The 20,515-nt window shown below is 41.5% G+C and overlaps 1 protein-coding gene across 2 annotated transcripts in view; it reads left to right on the top strand.

Moving 5' to 3' along the window:
* Positions 1 to 7,982, top strand: part of CFAP20DC (CFAP20 domain containing) — an 84,810-nt gene extending 76,828 nt beyond the window's left edge. For both annotated transcript variants that reach the window (XM_049826698.1, XM_049826697.1), the window contains 2 exons: positions 2,492 to 2,583; positions 7,810 to 7,982. In XM_049826698.1, coding sequence (XP_049682655.1) covers positions 2,492 to 2,583; positions 7,810 to 7,919 — 202 coding nt within the window. In that variant the 3' untranslated portion in view covers positions 7,920 to 7,982. The remainder of the gene's footprint in view (positions 1 to 2,491; positions 2,584 to 7,809) is intronic.
* The last annotated feature ends 12,533 nt before the right edge of the window (positions 7,983 to 20,515 follow it).

The raw sequence follows: 20,515 nt of genomic DNA, 5'->3' as shown, positions 1-20,515 counted from the left end.
AATGACAGAGGGCTAATAATGAGATGTCTAGGCAAGCATATTGCTGTGTGGATTAGTTGTACCGGTTCTCACTGGCATTAGCTGAACGGCAGAAGAGGAAAAGGATTGGTTGTGAAGTTAGCCATATATGTGAAAATAACATGATGGTGTAAAAAAAATCTTGAAGTATGTTTTTTACGTATTGAAATGATGGAAAATTCAATATCTCTTCCTTTAAATCTGCTATACTGCTTGCTGGATTTCTACACCAGCGGTTCTGTTTCCTGAGGCAGAAAATTAGTTTTTTCCATTTTGACTGAAAACAGATAGGTGGTTGTCCCCTGATTCACCCCAGATTATGCATACATGCCAACATGAGATGATGTGGAATCAGTAACAAGTCCAGAAGTAGCAGAAAAACTAACAACAACAAAAAGAAGCGATTGGCATATTTTAGCAATTAAAACACATGACTGAGCCTTGCCAGATCTCTGTCAGAAGCAAATCTTACATGAGATCATCAAGGCTTTTCAGAAAGTAGAAGTACGTTACCAGTTTACTTGGTGTTGGACAATTGAGTTGAGACAATTACAGTCTAGCAATGTGAAGAAATCTGTCAAGCTTTGGAAAAATTCATCCCTTCTAGGCGAAGCCATGGATGTTGAAGTTACCTCTACATCTCTGGCTAATCTCCCTGGCCTCTAGCACAAGTTTGCATGCATAATGTTATAGTGCCAGCTGTTGGAACAGCCATGGCCAGACATAAGTTGAATCAACCCCAAACCAAGTTTAATTTACTCTGTAGCGCTGCATTGTTCCCGTCAGCATGAAGCAATCATAAGGGAATTTAAAGACCCCTTTTCCCTTCCATTCCCCTTGCCTTGCAGTAAAATAAGTTGTTCAAAAAGGATGGATCTGGTTCTATCAAAATGAGATGATTTACTGAGACTCCTCGAATTCTGTGTTTAAGTGTTACTTGCAGTTATTTAGCCTAGTTAATGGTTGTATGGAAGCTTTAATGTGTTACAGCTCTTTACTGTTGAAGAGGAGAGATGGGAACTTAAGGAAACATCAGCTATGCACAGTGTACAGAGATTAATTTCATATATGAAAAGAATTACCAAACATGGTCACCTCCACAAAGAGTGTTTTAACTTTGTGGCTTAGATGTGTCCTTCCAGGGCTATCCTTCTCTGATAGTATAATGTGAGTGACTTCTTCAGTGAAAAAATCTGCAGTTCAGTTTGCAATAAAAAGCAGTAACAGTAAAAACAACTGTTCTGTTTTCCTTTTTTTGAGCTGTAACAATCAAAGACAGTGTATCATAAAGTGGTGTATGTGAAATGAACTTTGAACTTTGCATGAATGTATGATAACGTGAAAATCATTTTTAAAAGCTATCACAAAGTAGTGTTCAGGAGAGACATAAATTGCCTATTAAATTGAGTAGGTGAAGAAAATCCATACTCCCTCCTCTATAATAAAGATCCCATCAAAATTTTTTTCTTTACAGAAGCAAAATAGATGTGTGACAGCTGTGATGAGTCCTCTGTATAGTCTTGCCAGTAGCTAAAATCATGTTATGCTCAGTAACAAATTTTTGTTTACAACATATAACATTTTATAACAATAAAATTGTTATAAACAATTATTTATAATGTATTTACATAACAGAGCTTTTTTGCAGTATCAACAATAACATCCTGACAATCCAATGTTTCCTTCTTAAAAACACTAGAAAACTGTTAGTGATATTATTCTTAGCTTTGATCACTAATTCCATCCCTTTATTGAAAAATTTTAAAGTTAAATTAAACTGGAAAGATTAAATTATTTAATACAAATCAGCTGTCCCACAGTTCATGACCACTGAGTTGGTATCACACTGTTAGTGGCATCCATTTCATGTCTAAGCTCAGCTCTAACTTGGCCAACCATCCACACTGTGAATGATATACTACTTGCTATGTCACCCTATTAACAGGGAGCTCCAAGCAGTGCCAAGTCAGTGGTAACCAAACACATCTCTTGTGATTGTCTTTAAGGCTTTTTCCTTAGAGAGGGTAAGGATTTTAAATCAAATTGACCCCCACAGTCTCCCATAAAACACAGGTTGTTCATCCCAAGTCTTTATTCCTCAGAAAAAGACTCTCATGAGTTCTACAGGCTTTCAAAGTATAGCTCTGTAGGTTATGGATCACACCTCATGCAGACCTTTTGCTGAGGGAGCAATACCAGCTGAAATATGCAAAGTGAACCTGACTTAAAACACAGATTTTAGTGTGAACAGAACAGGTGAAAAGGCTGAGGAAGGAAGGAAGCCTTAATGTTCAAGAATGGTATTAACTCTGAAGTTTGTGTTTATAATAGTAAAATCCAGCTTGATTTTGTTTCATCATGCTCAACAATCTGCGATTTCCTTTGAATTTTTTTTTTAATAATCAAAAGAATGTGAACAAACAGGAACACAAACTGTGCTTTAGGAATGGTATTTTGGTTTTGTGTTTTTCAGGGACTGGTTGAACCTGTTCAGTCCTCCCATCGTTCCTGGAAGCCAACAACTGGAAGAGCACACTAAATCTTCAACAAATCAGAGTATTCCAGGTAGGAATTTATGAAGACAATGAAAGGGACCTGGGTAGAAAGACATTTCTAAATGCTGTTTCTGTGCCCTTGGTGCTGCCTTTTCGTAGTTTTCTATACTGCTACATTTTGGTTCCAAGTTCTCTTATTTATTATTCTCAGCTCAAGCTAGCAGAGTTTTCCATGCAGTATTCTTTGCCTCTGATAAAAGAATAACTTATGCAGTTGCAGTTTCCTAATGTTCTGGCTTGATGCCGGTTAACTCATAAAAACTGCATCTTATTTGTTTAAAATAAGGAATTTATGCTAGTGGGGGTGGCAAACCTATGAAAGAAAGAATGCAAAGACTAAACATTCTTATTCAGAAGCACAATTACACTTATGTAAGTGATACTTCTCTTATGAGGAAAAATTTCAGATTTAGCCTTAAATGAAATCTCAGTGTTATTTCCTGAATAAAGACTGTTGTCACCACCTAAAGTGTTATAAGTTTTTGTTTATTAATGGTGTTTGCTTAGAGAATGGCAGAGAACTTAGCTGAAACTGGAAAGTCAACAAGAACAGAAAAAACAAATACCTTGTTTTCTTCAAATGCCCTTTTTTCTTATCAGTTGGCTTAGGAAACAGGGTAGATATCTATATGTTTTCTTCGAGTCTGGGGAATTCAATGTGAACTCTCATAAATCTGACCTGTGTATTTTGGCTGCCCAAGGGATGAAGATGTCTCAGTGATTTACTGTCTAAAATAGATCATGCCCCTCAAATTGGGAATGTTTTCATAGATGTATATTTGTAATTGTTTATGACAGCAAAATAGAATTTTGCTGTCAGGAAGAGACCTTGCTTTGAAGAATCAAATAATATGTTTTGTTAAGGGTCCTAAGTAAGCCTAAGAGAATAGGACAGTAGTCCTTGAGTTAAAGGCATGTTGGATATAAATTTGTGATAGGCCTCTGAGAATTTTTTTACGTTAGTATTATGAAATACAAGGCTTGCTGCAGTAAAGCTAGAATTTCTGCAAATTTTAAAAATTGTATTATTATCTTTAAAAAGCTTTAAAAAAGAAGTATAGTTGGGAATTTGTTGGATTTCTTCTGTTATTCATACTAGAATTTCCAAACTGTGTCGTGAGTTGTTCCTAATCTCATTTTCCTTTAAGCTGAAATTTTTTACATCATGTATCCGTGATTGCACATTTGGAGAACAGAAAATCTCTATATACCATAGCTTTTTATTTTGGCCTTTAATTTTTGTGCCTTTATTCAATCAAATTAAATTCTGGCTCATGTATGTATGATATTGGTAATTTTGATAACTTCACAAAGAAAGTTTTCTATCTCCAAATAATCAAAAAAACCTGCCATAATGGAAGGCCTGATGGGCAAAGTAAGGGGGTACCTCTCCAGCATACAGTGTCTTCAAGCATCTCCAGGCCTCCCTTTCTGATTGTGTACAGTCCTTGGAAAATAATGTCCTTGCACTATATTAACAGAAAACTGACATGGTTTTGCTCACGTAAAAGATACCCTTAAGTGAAACACAGACCTTTGGACATAATACGGTGGTGTGTGAAAATGCAGTGCCGTGTAATACGTGTAATGCTTATCAGATTAGATTGTACCCATCAAACATCAGAATCTGTGTGTTTTCCTAGATAACTTTGTTTAAAAAAATCTTGATGGACCATGGTAACTAGATGGTTTGGAGTATCGCTTTTTAAAAAGATCCAAACTAGGTCATGTCCTGTGATATATCTCTAGCACTTTGAAAAAAGCTTTTTTTTTCTTAATCACTTCACTTGCGGTTAGTTGTTTGTGTGACAAAAGAAGTGTTTTGCTACTGACAATTAAGTACCAGATCTGATCAACAAACTGAATGCTCAAATTAATTCCAGAAAATTCTGCTGCCCTACTCACTTTTTTTAAAATATCACATTAGAAAATGAGTTATTTCTCGTCTTGGGAAGTGTCTTAAGTGTCACAAGATTATTTTGCGTGTGTGTGCAGTTTTCAGTATTCCGAGTATCACAGGATGGCAAAAGCATATTATCAGTACTGAAAATCTGCAGTGAATCATAATCTATTCAAGATATTAATTGTATCTAGAAGTATCCTTAAAGAAAAATAGATAGTATAGTGTTATTATATTTATAAAGATTTTTTTAATTCTTATATTTAGAAAAAATCTTTTCAGTTGGGGCATAACTTTGGGAAAAAAGGTGATTCATTTCTAAGAAAGCATTTTATTCTACAGTTCCTTTCTTAACCTTTGCACCATCCATAGTACATAGTTAAATAGGGAGATGTAATGAGTAGTCTTCTATTCAACAAGTTTCACAAGGCAATCAAGAGGAAAATTTAGACTTATAAATATGATAAATTTCCATAGATTTTTCCCTTACTGGGCATTGATATTTCTGATTTACAGACAGTTTCATTTATCTTGACGTAACAAGTCATACAAGGAAGTTTCCACAGTAAGTGACAAAGGCAGAGCCACAAATTCTCTGGAACTTTATTGTATCTTGTTACTTGTCTTAAGATAGTGGTCTAGGAACTACAGTACTGAATATTCTTCTTTCTTGGACTACAGCTGTTGACAGTAGTCATATGGTAACCCTGCAGTACATAATTACAGCATAGATTTGAGCACTGCAGTTCAATGTTCAAGCATCATATCGGAGAAAATATTAGGAGTGTTCTTTTCAACATCCCTTCTGCTGACAGCTGATCCAGTGCAGTTGACTTGTATCAGGGTCAGAATATGATCTATGTGTCTTAAAGTGAGATTTGCTACAAGCCATTTTCTAATATTAAAACTTAGAATACAGTGAAAAGGAAACCATTTTAGTTCTCCAGACTCTGGTGACTATGTAAAGATAACACAGTTATTTGTATGTTTATTTCAGAGTTCATATAAAGCTGCTATATGCCTCCTCCATTCTTTGTTATCCAGGTTTAGACATCTTGAGCAAAAGCCTTTCTCCATAAAAACAATAGTTGCCCTGATTTCAGTGGGGCAGCATTTCATTTAATAAGACAGTTATTCAGAGGTAGTAACTATCTTCAGTCTTCTTTCAGCTCAGAACTAAAAAATACTCATACCTCTATAATCTACAGCACAGACTTCAGTTTTTGTTTAAAATCAAGTTATTTTCTAGCCTCAAATACTGTTTAATTTTTTAGTGATTTAAGAACAAAAGCTTTGATTTTGCTTTCACCATGATATTCAAATTAAACTGTCAAGAGGTTTTTTCATGCAATCCTGAGCAGCTTCAACCTCAAAAGCGTGGATGGTGGCAGCATAAACAGCTATGGAAATTTTCTTTGAAAGTGTCTTGTTTATCAGTTAATGTGGCTGTAGATACTTCATTCCTACATACGGTCAGGTTGTACACAATATACCATTTGAAAGTAGAAACATGCCTTTTAACACAGCCATTACATATTAGTTGAGTCTTGTAGAAGAATGTCAATTCAATTAGTACTTCTTTTTAGAAAGTAGAACAGAAGTGAGGTTTTCATACATTTTTTTAATCTGTTCAAAACTTAATACTCCATGCTTCCATTGGAAATCTGTTCCAACATCTAGAAACACCTTAAAATGCATTTGCAGATATTGTGAGATGCTAAAAGAAGCCTAACTTTAAAAACAAAATACATCTAGAAAACCAAGTTCTCATTCAAATGGAAATACATGCAAGGAATTATTGCTATAAAGCTATAAATGCAGCTAGTCCTGGCTGCAATCTAATTCTGATTTGGTATGAATTCAAGGCATACAGGGAAAGAGGTATACACACCTGATGAGGCTGAAGAATTTCTTATTCCTAAATCAAACCAGGGAGTATATGGAGGGGCCAGTTCTAAGGTAAAGAGGTAAGGAGATTTAAGCTTGGAGAAGAAAAGAGAATAATTTTGAAGAGAAGCATAGGCAGGGAAAAGCAAACTAATAAAAGGAAGAATTCAGTGGAAATAACAACATGGTTTCAGGTGAAAATGTAAGGCTATGTGAGGGAATGAGGCATGAATACCATTTGCTTGTGTACTATGATCTGAAGTGTAGAAAAAGACATTCAGTTCTACGCCTTCTTTCTGCACTGCGTAACTTTTCCCAAGAGCTATCCAAACAAAATATCTCAGTTAACCTCATTTAGCTTACCAGGCTTTATGAAGTACCCACAGCTGCGAGGGCAACAATTTAGCTTTACTTTTTTACCTATGGTTACAGCAAAAGTTTCTTTCTGATGGCATTTGTTAATGCTACTGAGGAAACAAAAATGAAATCTCTTCCAAAATGATAAAGTGCACACTTCTTCTGTATGCATTAAATGCACCAACCTACTTTCTGGTCTCTAGATAATGTAACCTATATATCGTTGTATGATCCTGGCTGTAAATAGATTCTGAGCATTGTGAAACTGCTGCTGTTAGCATAACAGGCCATTACTTATTATGACGTGTTAGGGCATACAAAGCATTGAGCTTTTGTATTAGCAGTCTGAGAATGAGATGAACATTAGTGATGAAATTCAAGATACAGATTGTGTTCAACTGTGCATTTCCTATCAAAAAGCTATAGATCATGTAACTTAGATTTAGCTTGTATGAAAGACAGACAGGTTTAGAAAAGGAGCTACAATACATAAAGTGTCTGTAATAAAAGTCTGTATGGCTTTATTGGGGTATTTTAGGTTAAGGATTCGTTTCTGTTACCTGAAAGCATTCTTGCATTTTACATAACTTTAGACAACCTAGATTTAAAATTTTTATTGTCTGAAACAATCTTATTTCCTCTCTGATATTGAAAGCTCTTTTGTATGGATTTACTTATACTAGACATTTAGGTGACATACTGGATACCAGACATTCAAACTCTTTCATTCTAACAGGCCTTAAGTGTGCACTGACTGTCTTTGTTCATGCTAAAACATCACTGTTTTAGCATGAACCACTTAGGAATACTTTGATGCACTGTCAAGTAAAGGTACTTGTGGTGAACTGCTCCACTGGACTTTGTAAAGTCCAGTCGTTAAGCAAACACTGTCTGACATCATTTCATCTCAAATAAATACAAGTCTTCGGAAATATAGTAAAAACGTGAATTGCTGTTATCTTGACGGTAACAATTCAGAAGTCAGAAGATTACACACTTTAAAGAAAAATTCTGTCACATCTGACAGGTATTTCCATGTTATTGTCTAAGTGAATAAGAGTGATTTATTCTTACTTTTCCCACTTGGCACAGGTGAAGACCTCAATGCTGAAGAAGACGAGGAAGTTTTGACTCTTTTGTATGATCCATGTCTGAACTGTTACTTTGATCCAGATTCTGGGAAGTACTATGAATTGGCATAGTCAAATCATGAGAGGATATCATTTTGTATTCAGAGTAGGTTTATCTTTTAACTGTTTGTAAAGTGTGACTGAGCTGTATAATTTATCATGTAATTTAAAACTTGAATTAACCAATAGTTTTGCAAACAAATAAATATATTTTGTAAATAGTGTCTTATTTTTATAGTTTTGTATTAAGTTGTAATGCAGTGGAAAATCACATAACATAAAAGTTCCTTGTGACCAATACATTTATTTGTTAGTCTAATTTATTTCCAATATTCAAAGGTTCTATATGGAAACAAATGAAGTTGAATCAAGGAGGTTTGTGGTGTTTATCTGTAAATTGTGAGCTTACTCAAATAAAAAAAAAAAATCATTACTTGCTTACTGTGTATTTTTAATTGGGTCTGAGCTATCTTATTCTTTGTACTCTAAGATATACAGCATATTGTTCAAAGTCCTCCATTTCATAAGCTCACTCTCTCCCTTTAGTCATCAGAGAAAGCAGTATTTTCCTTCTCTTCAAGAAATTCTCTACCGTTGCATATTACAGTAATGGGATGATGTCAAAGCTGTACAGTGGTACAGTGTGGTGCACCTTACGGTGTGTGCATGGGCAGCTTATAAATCTAGACCACAACAGGGTAAATGGCAGGCTCTGAGAGCGCCAGCTACTGTCTACTTTGCTGATGTAATTTAACATAGGACTGAAGAGCAGTAACAGTGATTGCTTCAATGCTCAAAAATTGGAGCCTTGTTTCATGTAAGGCAAGAAGGTGTGTACATGATTCATATGGGAAGCTGTGTTCAGAGTGCAGGTCTTACATGTTTGTATTAGTTTTTCCATTACACCTTGCAATAAAAGAAAGTAATTTATTTAACCGCTCTGCATTGGGTTTCAGTCCAGTTTTCAGTGAGGGTCCTGAATTTCCAACTTAGAGTTTTAAATTGCCTGTGTCACTGTGCAATTTTTTTTTTTCTGTGGTATATAAAATATCCCTTATTGACCATGGAGGAAGACCATAGATAGAAACCAGACTGTACATAGCCTTTGAAAATGAAATCATTATATGAAATGAATAAAATACTGTGCATGGAGATATGTCAAGCTTTGTCCGTTCTAAAAACCAGTTAACCTGATCCTGATGTTTCTGCATTGCCATGGCTGCTACTTGGCTCCAAGCAGTGCCCAACATTTCCAGCCCCAGTGCAAGGGAGATTCTGCAACACTGTGCAATGCTGCTTGCCACTACTGGCCCCCCGCAGCCGACAGGACACTTGCTCCAAGGGTGGTAAATAAACGATTAAAAAATCAGCTGCCTGGTATTGAAGAAAAGGTGTCGGGCAAGGGTTGTCCATGAAACAAGAAGTCCAAAGAGTTGTGTTGTAATGGAGTTGAGTTAATGGTAATGGAGCTTTGAAGTCCACCAGTTCAGTACATAACAGTTTTCTGAAGACAGTTGAAGGGAATGTCAAAATCACATGGCAAAAGTGACCTGTAGGCCTTTCTGGTGATTCTTGTTTTAAGTTTCTACTTGATTATATCCAGTGCTGTTCCACTGTAATTATTTGCAAGCTGATTACTCAGTGAATTTTTAAGAATAATGTATTTGAATGTCATAAAGTGAGCTTAGTAAGCTCACGGGCAAGTGATTTAAAATTATATGTCTGTAAATTATATGTAATTATGGATCCCAGTTAATGAATATCCTAGAATCAATTGAAAATGCACTTGTTAATAGTGACTTGGCATAAGATCAGATTGCGTATTTGGCTTCTGTGGCAGATACAAACATATCATCACAAATTGATTCAAGTAAGAGTAGCACTGAAATCCACAGGAAGACAGATACTGTGTTGAGATAATTTACTTACCCTGCCTTAGCCTGTTTCTCCCAGAAAGATTTGTACCTGTTCTTGCTAATGCCATAATCAGTTTAAAAGTTCAATGAAATCATAATTTTGACCTTCAAAAATCAGATGCTAGCTTGTACATGCTTGTGCATATCTAACTACTTTCTTTTTAGTATCACTTAGTGATCAGGGCCATGCCCTCTGTATCTGTGGCAAGGGCTATTCAAAATGTGTTGTTAATTTTCCTTTCATAGCCACATGTCTCACAGGAGTGGTTGGATGTCCTAGGGCACCACTGTGAATTCAGACTGGGTCGCTGATGCTGAGATAACCGCTCACTTTGGAAAAAACCCAAACAACACCCAGCAGCAAAATGCTGGCTGCAAACTGGTCTCTGCTATTTACGAGGCAGAAGTCTGCAAAGGTGCAGCGGGTTGTCTGCCGATGCCTGGCTGGGTGGATATGCTTGTCCTGGCTTCACAGCAGGCAATCACGAACGTGTCACATACAAAAGTGTACCAGTGGACATCCAAAGCTTGGCCAAAAGGGAGTCCTTGGACTCCCCGCCTTTAACGAGATAAGGAGGCAGGAGGGTAGCAACACTAGGTTCAGGGTGAGTCTGTTGCAGACAGGTTCATAGGCAAGTCCCAACACACTCTGTTTTCCTGTCATTAGCACAGTAGTATTTTATAGGTAAGTCCTGCTTTTCAAAATCAGCAGTTTGGGATCCTTGCCCTTTGTGTTCTAGTTAGCAGCTTTATGTCTTCAACATCCATGGGGATTGATTGCCGTGGTGCTGTGAACAACACCTGTGAGCTGAACAGCACGAAAGGTTTAGCTGCAAGGACTGTAAGTTTGCTCAAGATGTTTTTCTTAATCATCATCCTGTGAACTTAGAACTAAAGCACTGCTGGCACGCCGCATGCTTTTTGTTTAGCCAATTTGTCAAAGCCAGCATTTATGGCAAGTGATGAAGAACACAGAGATTTGCTTCTAGCAGTCATGTGCAATGTTTTAGTCCATGAGAATCCCATAATTCTCAGTAGAGTGTGCTTTCCAACAGGTGAAAAGACCTGTGTCTGGGCATAAAGCTTCAGGCCAATGAAACTGTCCACAGGGATTTATTTCTATGGATCCAGCATCAGTTATGATTTTTGGGAACAGAAATTTTGAGATGCAGTAAATTTTAGTAAGGCTTCATTAATGTTTCTTAGATGTGCATTGAAAATAGAGGAATTGAAGTTAGCTCGGTAGAGCTGCTGGAGTCAGCAGATCACAAGTCAATCAATTGGTCTCTCGGGCCTTTCTGTGTTCCTTACACACGTGAGGTGTGACAGACATCTCTGCTTTGTTTCCAGTTCCTAAAAACCACAGTCGACCAGCTTTCAGATAGTTCAGAAGGAAGAAGAAATCTTTAAAACACTTCTTAGCCACAGCCCAGAGCAGTGTGTTTCTATGTTGCTGGAATGATTCTCCCCATTTCTCATTCTTTTTGCCTTAGGTCCATCTACCGAGGTTTTCTCCGAAGCCCAACCAAATAATCAAGTTTCAGCCTTTAGATCTCTGTGGGCTGCGGCTGCATTGAGTTGCAGGTCACAGACAACCTGGTACATGTGGGCACCGGCATGGGCTCCTCCAAGCAGCTGCTAGAACTTTGTGATCTGTGATCTTGCAGTACTGTCACTTGTGCCCAAGTGCTGTCTGTACGTGTGAGCCTCATTATGCCAAACAAAGAACACACTCTGTCCTAAGGAGCTTACAGTAGGACATCAATATTGATTTTTTTTTTTCCCTTCTGCTGCCGTGGTTACTAGGTGAGAAAACATGAAAAGTCATGCTTTATTATTCACATATCCTTCAGCCATAAAGCATTCTGTCTAGCAGCACATCCTCTAAACTTCGGGTCAAATGGCAAGCTTGCACAGGCTGAAAAAACCTTGAAAATAATTTCACATAATGCATTTCATATTCAAGTTATTTTTCCATGGTATTTCTTTATTTTAGGAAAGGGCTTATTTTTTTAAGCAATGGGCTACATGTAAAATGAAAAGACAATCCAGTCTCTCTTTTCTATGTGGTATTGCTGATAATCACCACTTTTCTCATGGTTACTATAGTAACTTGGCATCCTTATCTGCCACCTTTTTTGGCACCTTGAAAAAAACTATTTAAATTCAGTTCTCTGATAAACTGAAAGCTTGGCTTCGTGATACCCATGGGAGTATGTAAGTGTAACAACAATACTCGTCATTTTTTCTTATTCGGTGTTTAACTTGCTTGTTAGCAGCTGTACAGGCAGCTCTAACTGTGATGTTTTGGGATCCTGCTGCAGGCATTATAAACAGCGCAAATGCAAACGCCCTGGATGAAACCCCAGAAACAGCCAAGAGCCGCTCTCAAGGGGTCACACGCAGCAGCCCACGATGCGAAGACCTGAGCAGGCTTTTGCTCTTCTCATGCCACTCTAAAAGCAGTTCTGTTTCCAAGCTTGACAGTTTTCAAGAGCAAAAATAATCTGTGGACATTACTACGTGGTGAGAATCATTATGAAGGTTCCTGTGGGTAAATCAGTGGTGAATCAACAGCCTTGTGATGCTTTTAATCCCTTTCTAAGTGTGCGCCATCCAGTCTGCATGGCAGATGAGAGTGGACTCAGGCTGGGGAAGCTGAGAGACATTTTTGGAGGTGAGTTCAAGGCCAACACAAACACCAGGTGCCCCGGCTGAGCACGGCTCCCCAGCAGTTCCGCCTCTTTTTTCTGCTCTAAGGGCACCAAAATGGTGCTTGTGGTAAAGGTTGTTTTTCTGCTTCTGTCAAAATGTGGGCCCGATACGTCTCTCTGCTCGTGCAGGCCCTGTGCTGGTGTCCTTAAACCTCTCTGCACAGAAGTACCCTCATCACTGGAAGAGAAAAGGAGATGTTGACACCTGAACAGCTGGTGCTGGCTCCCGGCCATCGGGCACAACGGTCCAGCGTGTCTGCAGAGGGCCTGAACGCTTTGCTGAAGCCAGAGCGTTTGGTGATCCATCTCTGCAGCTGTGGCCTCTTCAGCAGATCTCAGGCTTTTTTCTTTGTTATCATGTTCTTTTGCCAGGAGTTTTGAAGAGCAGACAGGTTTGAAAGGTACGTGGTTGCAAAACAACAGAGGAAAATTGCTATCAACAGCCATTAAATAAAAAGCAATTTTACTTTTGCGGTGTTGCTGGAGTGCTCCTGGGGACTGACAGTGTGTCCTCATCCCACTCCTCACAGATATCCTCCCCTGGCCACTGCCAAAGAAAAGATACGGGCTATGCCAATAGCAGGTCCTCTGCGCTGACCACGTACAGCCACAGTAAAATACTTTTCATAAAGTAACCCAGCTAGGCTCGTAGTGCAAGTGTTACTACACTGGTACTGCTACTGTACTTCAAACGATGTTTACATTACACAGATTAGTGTTTTTATCTATTAAAAAGTTTATTATTGGATGATTGTGCATTTTATCTGTGTGGGAGACCAAAAAACCTTAGGTCACAGAAATTAGAAACGTTGTTTTAGAGCACTGCATATTTATTAGGCCATCTGCTACTGCAGTGCTCAAGGCAAAAATCTTCATACAGGCAATCTATTCACAGCTACTGTTTTACCACCTGATGTGCAAAATATCAAAGCTATGGATGCATTTATTATTGTGCTGAGTAATTTTCCAGTGAATTCATAAAGCTCAGGAAATGTCCCATGCAAGAGTTTCCTTTATATTAGGCTGCTGTTTTCTCACCGGAGCTCAAGAGGGGCCTCTGAGGAGGAATCCCACCGTGTCAATAGTGTTGTTGTTGAACACGTGCCTGGGTGGCACTGCATTTTGTCATTCCAACCTCAGTAAGATGCATTCTGGCTGGAGGGTCTGGCAGATACCTGTACGGCATTTCCCATGAACCCACGTGAAGCCCAAATTAAAATATCTGTTGTTTTCCCAAAAAAAAAAAAAAAAAAAAAAAAAAAAGGCAGCAAGTAGATTTCAGAAACAGCCAATTCCAAAGTAGCATTAATGCCTCAGCAAGCTGCATGATGTTCACAAGAATACCAAAAACCAATCCAGCTTTTGGGTTTTCTCATTTTTCCTTTCTAGTAACCAGAGAGCCTCCACAGTGCATGCACTCCCGCAGTCCTGTGCAGCCCACAGCCTGGGCACCACTGTGGCCCCTTTATGGCCCCAGCATCTTTACCCAAACACATCCCTCTGTCCTCTGGGACAGAGCCAGGATCAGACCAACAGCTATGATAAAAATCACCCTCAGTGCTGTTCAGAGACATGCAGACCATGGCATAGCAGCGAGAAAGAGAGGTTTGGCACCACTCACCTACTCAGAAATACCACGTTACTTTTCCAGGTACCATTTCCTCCATCCCAGCTCAGTTTGCAGCCCTGTTCCCCTACTTGCAACCATAAATCCCTGGGCGCAGGGACAGCCGCCCTGTGCCTCGCCTGCACCCGCTACCCCAGGGCCTCTCCTCCCTACACTGTCAGAGTCCGACAGTGCTTAATGTCACCAGAGCCAAACTGCTACTGCACTTACGCTTTTGCAATTAATTGGCAATACTCGGTGAATGATAGAGTGTGAACCAAGAAGGCGGGTTCCCGCTCAGGAAAAGCAACGAAGTGTGAGGTGTGGTAAAATACAGGCACGCCATCTGTGCGCACACACGTCCCAGCGCAGGGCTGTAATCCCCGGCACACCGCGCTGCTGGGACTGGGCAAAGAGGGATGGACGGGGGCTGTGTGACAGCCTGGACACCCACGAAGGGTTCCCACCGCCCCCAGCGAGCTGCTGCTCTCCTGCAGTGCCATGTAGTTCCTGCCATACGTCAAGGGTCCCGGGGTACCCAGTGCCAGAGCTGCCTTCTCTGGAGTGATACCGGAGGGACCAGAGCTAAATACTTGCCTTGCTGCGAGGCTTCCAGACACAAGCCCGGGGCATCGGTTCCTGAGCAGCAACGACAGATGTTATTCAGAGGGACGGGTTTCATAAGGGAGTCTCTTACAGCAGGAGACCCTTCCCCGGCTCTGTGCACACTTACAGCAAGGCTGGGACTCTTTACACTCGACCCCGTGCAAAACACTGAGACTCCTCCATCGCCGTCTCCATCTCAGCTCCGAAACAGCTTCAGCCTGCCCGTGGGTGTCTGCCACAGCAGCAGAGCTGGAGGTGAGGGCCTGGCAGCTATTGTGCTGTTGATACGTTACTCTGCAGTGCCCTGATCTCTCGCAGTGAATTACACCTTATTTAATATGATCTATAAATCCTCGTGTGCCAATAAAAGGAAATGTCTGATCAGCCTGTAAGGTGCTCAAAGGGCACATCTTTTACTGACATCTTCTGTTAACTTCCAGCTCGTGAGCAAAGCCAACGCACGCCAGGTGCCGAGAGACCCGAGAGGAGCGTGTCGGCTCGCATCGATCCATCGCTCCGTCTCCTGCTGCCACGTCCCTCCAGACACGTGCACACCGACAACACACTTACACCTTCCTCCAAGTGAGACACGGGGCTTGATATTACTTTTGTGCACTGATCCTGCTGAATGTAATTGCGGGAATACTTTGCCACCGTTACCAGTTAATGACACGTTGTTTAAGTGGGAAAAAGATGTTTACGGTCAAATTTATAGCTGGCGTCGGACCGCTGAACCCCAGGCGCAGCAGCCCTTGCCATTGCTGGCGGCAGGGAAGCCGCGCTCGGCCCCGGCGAGGCTGGCAGCCCAGGGGAGCCGCTGCCCCGGCCTCGCTCCCTGGGACACGCCGGACCCCTCCTTGGGCTCCGCTGGGCCGGACCCCAGCCGTGCGCACCCCGGGGCACCCACAGCCCAGAAAGCCTCGGCCAGAGGCGGTTGCAGGTGCCTGCACAAACGGCTCCGGCGCATCCGGAGCCAGCCGGTGAAATAAGGATAATGGTGCTTATTCATGATTTTGCTTTCCCTCGCCGGTCCTCTGATACCTCCAGCTCTGCGGCCGTCTCAGCTGTATACTCAGTGCCATGAGATTAAAATGTACAACTCTGTGGCACCTTATAAACCACATAAATATGAACTGGCAAGGCCTCTTAACAATGAAAGATTTTGCACAAAATCTTCAGGCACTAATTCAATCTTGGGGCTCTCTCTCCGTTGCAGTGGGTATGCAGTGCCATTTGGAAAACTTGACTGAATTATAACCTTTTATTCCTCTAAGGCATCTTTTTTTCTATCTGCAACAAGGTTTTATTTTGACCCAATCATGAACATAAAAAGCATGAGATATACAAATGCACTTAGTGATAGATTTGTTTTCTCTGGAAAAAAAGTATGACATTGTGATGCTAGGAAAACAGCTATTAATTTGGAGGTTATTTTGAAACTAATGGATAATTATTATTCTGTGGATTTTTTTTTCCACGTGAAGATTATAGTTTGCTGAGTGGTCCCTTTCCATTTGTAGCACTGATGTTTCTCTTCCCCTGCATTAACAACTTGCCATTCAAAATGAATGGCTGTTCTTTTAGCTTTGAATTTTTCTTCCACATTTTTGACAATTGTTTTTTATGTCTCGTATAAATCACTGTAACACATGATAAAGTCAAGCACATTCAATGCCTGTGAATAGTTAAGTTGCTGCTTCTCCTTTGGGCAATACCCTGTAACTATATTTTAAAGCAGTTACAGTCTTTTATCAAGCACATGTATTGGCATATTTTTTGTAACTGGATTACTGAGCGTACTCTAACAACTCTTAAGCAGCTCTCACAGACTATCATGTAAATCCTTCTTAATTCACAGTTTATTGACCACAGTGGTTCTGGCTGAGTATCTGATGCCAATTCCCTCCCATGGGCAGCGTGCCACCTGCTACCACGTCACCATGGAAATTCCCAAAGTTCCTCTTGAAAAACCAATCCATGTGTTGCGGACTGGTACGGCTTCCGTAGGAAAACCGAGCCAGAGAGGTCACACCGTTTGCAGTGGGTTGATGAACGGAATAGCCCACGGGCAAGCGGGCAGAAGCACCTTAGTCCTACTGGCACCCCACAAGCTCATGGGAAAAGCCTCGGTCTTGTGTGGGACAAGGTGAGCGGGAGCACCCCATCCCTGCGAGCAGGAGGGTCGGGTCCTGGGCAGGCAGGAGGTGACACCCAGCACCTGGGGACATTTGTGGCTGTAACCAGCCCGACGGCACCCGTGTCTGCAAACCTGGGTGTCCCAAATCAGCGTATAGCAACACCCAGGACACCATTTGTTCAGTGCACTCTGCAGTCAGTGTGGGTGGAAGGGGGTTATTTTGCTCATTTTATGGGCTGATTTATGGCTTGTTTACTTGGATGCCTCACCCACATTGCTAATGTTGTAATTAAACCTTGTTAAAGTGCTCAGGCCCCCCTCAGGCATGTGGTGTAACATTTCCCCCCCCCCCCCCTCCCCCAACGATGATTATTATATGGGGGAAAAAACCTGCATGGTGAGGAAGGGTGTCGGGCAGGCTTGATTGTAATAAATACCTATTTAGCAAGCAGAGGATGTTTAGTCCTAAATCAAATTGTATATTAAAAGTGGAAATTGCTGAGATTGGTGTTTACCTGTGAAACCAAAATTACTTTGTGAAGAAAATAATTATGGATGCAGGGTCTCTAAAAAAACAGTTGTGAACCTTCATTAAAGAGTTAAAATCAAGATGCTGCTGTGAAGCGCAGCATCAGCACATCAACCATGGCTTGGCTTGGAGGGATCCCTGTGGCAGAAACACGCCAGTGGGCTGTGGGTGTACATACCCCATAGAGCTCTACCCCACATTTTTCTGGTGCATTGCAATGCCTTCCAAGTTTAAGGTCTTCTAGGAGATAACAAACTCCGTGAAGTAGTATTAAATCAGGTGAAACAGGGCACAAGGGAGGAATCTTATTATCAGAAAAGGCTAATGAGTTCAGGGAATTAGTGGGGGAAAAATGAAAAGTATATCAATAATAGTTGTTTATTACCTGTAAAGAGGCACCAAACACCCTAATGAGTCAGTACGGAGGCATGGTGCTCACCCATGGCTGCAGCGCCTGTTTCGCAGAATCCCTTCCCCTTATTTTAAAGGCAGCTTCAGTTCAACTTAAGTCAGCGCTGGATTTGCTCAGGGACCTCCTTTCCGAAGCAGACCCAGCAGTGAGTATCTATAGATTTGTGTCTATATAGATACTTATACAGCTAGGCGCGTGAGTGCCGGCGGGCCAGGCAGGAGAGCCCCGGGATGCTCTGGGGGAGCAGCTCGGCCGCACTTGCGGCACTGGAGAGGAGGCGGTGGTGGCAGCGCCGATGGCCCCACAGCAGCAGAGAGCCCCACACCACCGTACAAATGTGTATTCAAGGCTCTCGCAGGGCCAGGTCGCTGCTTGCTGTCACCTAAACCTGCTGTCCTCCTGTGGACACAGAGCCGGGAACAGGGTGGCCCTTTCCTGGAACTCTCCTCCAGCGCCGCATTATGAGACGGCTCTTCCAGGAACGGTCTCCTCGCATTCCAGCTTTACGGTGAGGCATGCTGGAAACTCACCAACGACTGCTTAGATGTGGGCTTTTTTTTTTTTTTTAAGTCAACCCTGGCCAAAAGCAGAGTCTTTCTTGAAATAGCAGGTGTTCCTCCTGGAAGAGTGGTTTAAAGCCAGATCTGGGAGAGTCATCTCGAAGGACAAAGATGCTGACGAGCCCCAGGGAAATGGTTTGGGCTGACCCTGGTGCACCGCGTGTTGATGCACCCATGCAGCCACAGCCGGCAGAGTCGGTGCAAACGGCGCTGCTCCCCACCACACGTCATTCATGTGCTGGGACATCAGTTATTCACCAGCAGTTTGACAGTGTCTGAAAAGTTATGTTATTTGGGAAAGAATTGTTGTTAAGAACAGCAGCTCACCACAGTCCATGCAGCGTAAGAGGCTCGGAATTCATGAGCTGAAGAAATATGAGTGTCTTTAGTCCGGATTAGCACTTTCCCCTCCCGAGGGTGACAGAGCTGTGGTGAGGGACCCCTGGCAGCCTGAAGGCCTTGACCCTTGCCTGGCAAGGACAGTTTGCCTCAGGAGCTGCACCACTTCTCCATGCAGCTCCTGGATGGATACTCAGTTACTGTCAGAGCTGGGAAGAAAAGGCGGGGGGGGGGAAAGCCGGATTTTTCTTGTGGAGCTGCATGAAAAAATTTCTTTATAGAGGTTTTCAGGCAATTAGCCAGCAGTGCCAGATGGCATGTGGAATCATTCCTAAAAATGAACTGGTCGTGGTGCTGCCCTACGTAGAAGTTAATGGATATTAAAGCCACACAGTTTTCAAAGAAATGCAGACAGAAGTGCAGGCAGTTTGCAACCCGCTTGGCATAGCTATACTGTGTGTCTATGTGTGTGTTTGCTCATTAGGGAGAGCCATTAGCTTTGGCATCAGTTCTCTAGAGTCAAACACAGGAGACCAGCTGTAAGGAGAGCCCAGCAGTGAGCTTTCGGATGCTCTAGAAATGCCATTTCTTGATGGGAGAACAGCATCTTGCACTGCCTTAGTCATGAGGGAATTTCTTTAATGTGTGTTACACAAATGCCCCTCACATTTGGCCAGTCTGGCCTGAAAAAACCTCTGGAGGAATTTACACCTTTGAAAATTTTACCATTTCCTTTAGTAGCATCAGCCATTCCCTCTGGGACCAAACTGCTGCCCTGATGGCTTTGAACTGCATCGCTGTTCAACATCCTCTTGTGTACAGCAAACCTATTGGGAAAACATGAACTATTGAAATATAGCAGGCAGAAGAAAGACTTTTCACCCTCTAAGACCGCAACGCTTGAACTCTTGGTACGTTTTCACTGTAAGGGACGCTGGGGCCAGGGCTCCAGCACCGAGCTTCGTGCTCTCTTGGACACCTCCTTTGGAAAGTGAGGAAGGCAACTCCAGCCTCTTGCTCATCAAATCCCTTGGTGTACTTGTCTTAACCAAGAGTAAAGGCTAAATAAACACATCTAAACAACTGAAAAGCACGTCAACATCCAACTTCAAAATAAAATGCAGTGAAGTGTGAAATTATACCTTTTATTCCATAAATCTCCAGCAACCGGCACAGTTCTATAACTTGTATCACGCCTTAATACTGGCAGAATTTAACACACCATGCAAATCCCATAAAGTAATTACATTTCATCTCAACAAAGAAACAAAATCCCAGCTCATTCAACCCCCTCCATCTGAGGAAGGATTATAGACAATTCAGTGCATGTCGATTTTTCCTGGTGATAAATCCAAAGCAGGTCACTAATGAAATGGTAATGTGGGTTCCCAAGGCAGCTGATTCACAGGGAAAAATAGAGATGTTATTTGGTGTCCTTCAAGGCAGTGTCACTGTGCTTTCTGAAACTTCCTGAGGTTTATCCTCGACTTATTAGAAGCTTAAAAATGTAAAACTTACCTTGAACAGACCATTTCAGTACTTGGCGATTGCCCCTGTGCAAGTTGGTTATGTGCTTCACACCAGATTCCTATTCAGCTTTTAAAGAGTTATTTCATTTCACAGTAAATGAGGATGTATGAGTGATGGTGATGATGATAGCAAGCCAGCAGAAGACGCTTACAGGACCTCATCTTGCAACTCCGGCCATCAAGCCCCAGGGCTTCGAGCACTCCAGACTCACGGGTCAGGCTGGAAATAATTGTCATCAGAGCACGTTGGCTGCCCTTCTGCCTAACCAAGGGTATGTCTGTACACAACAAACCACAATTAATTTAACTAATTTATCTAT

Source organism: Accipiter gentilis, chromosome 23, assembly GCF_929443795.1.
Source record: "Accipiter gentilis chromosome 23, bAccGen1.1, whole genome shotgun sequence".
Taxonomy (NCBI): domain Eukaryota; kingdom Metazoa; phylum Chordata; class Aves; order Accipitriformes; family Accipitridae; genus Astur; species Astur gentilis.
The sequence above is the reverse complement of the archived record's forward strand: the minus strand, read 5'-3'. Positions and strand labels throughout refer to the sequence as shown.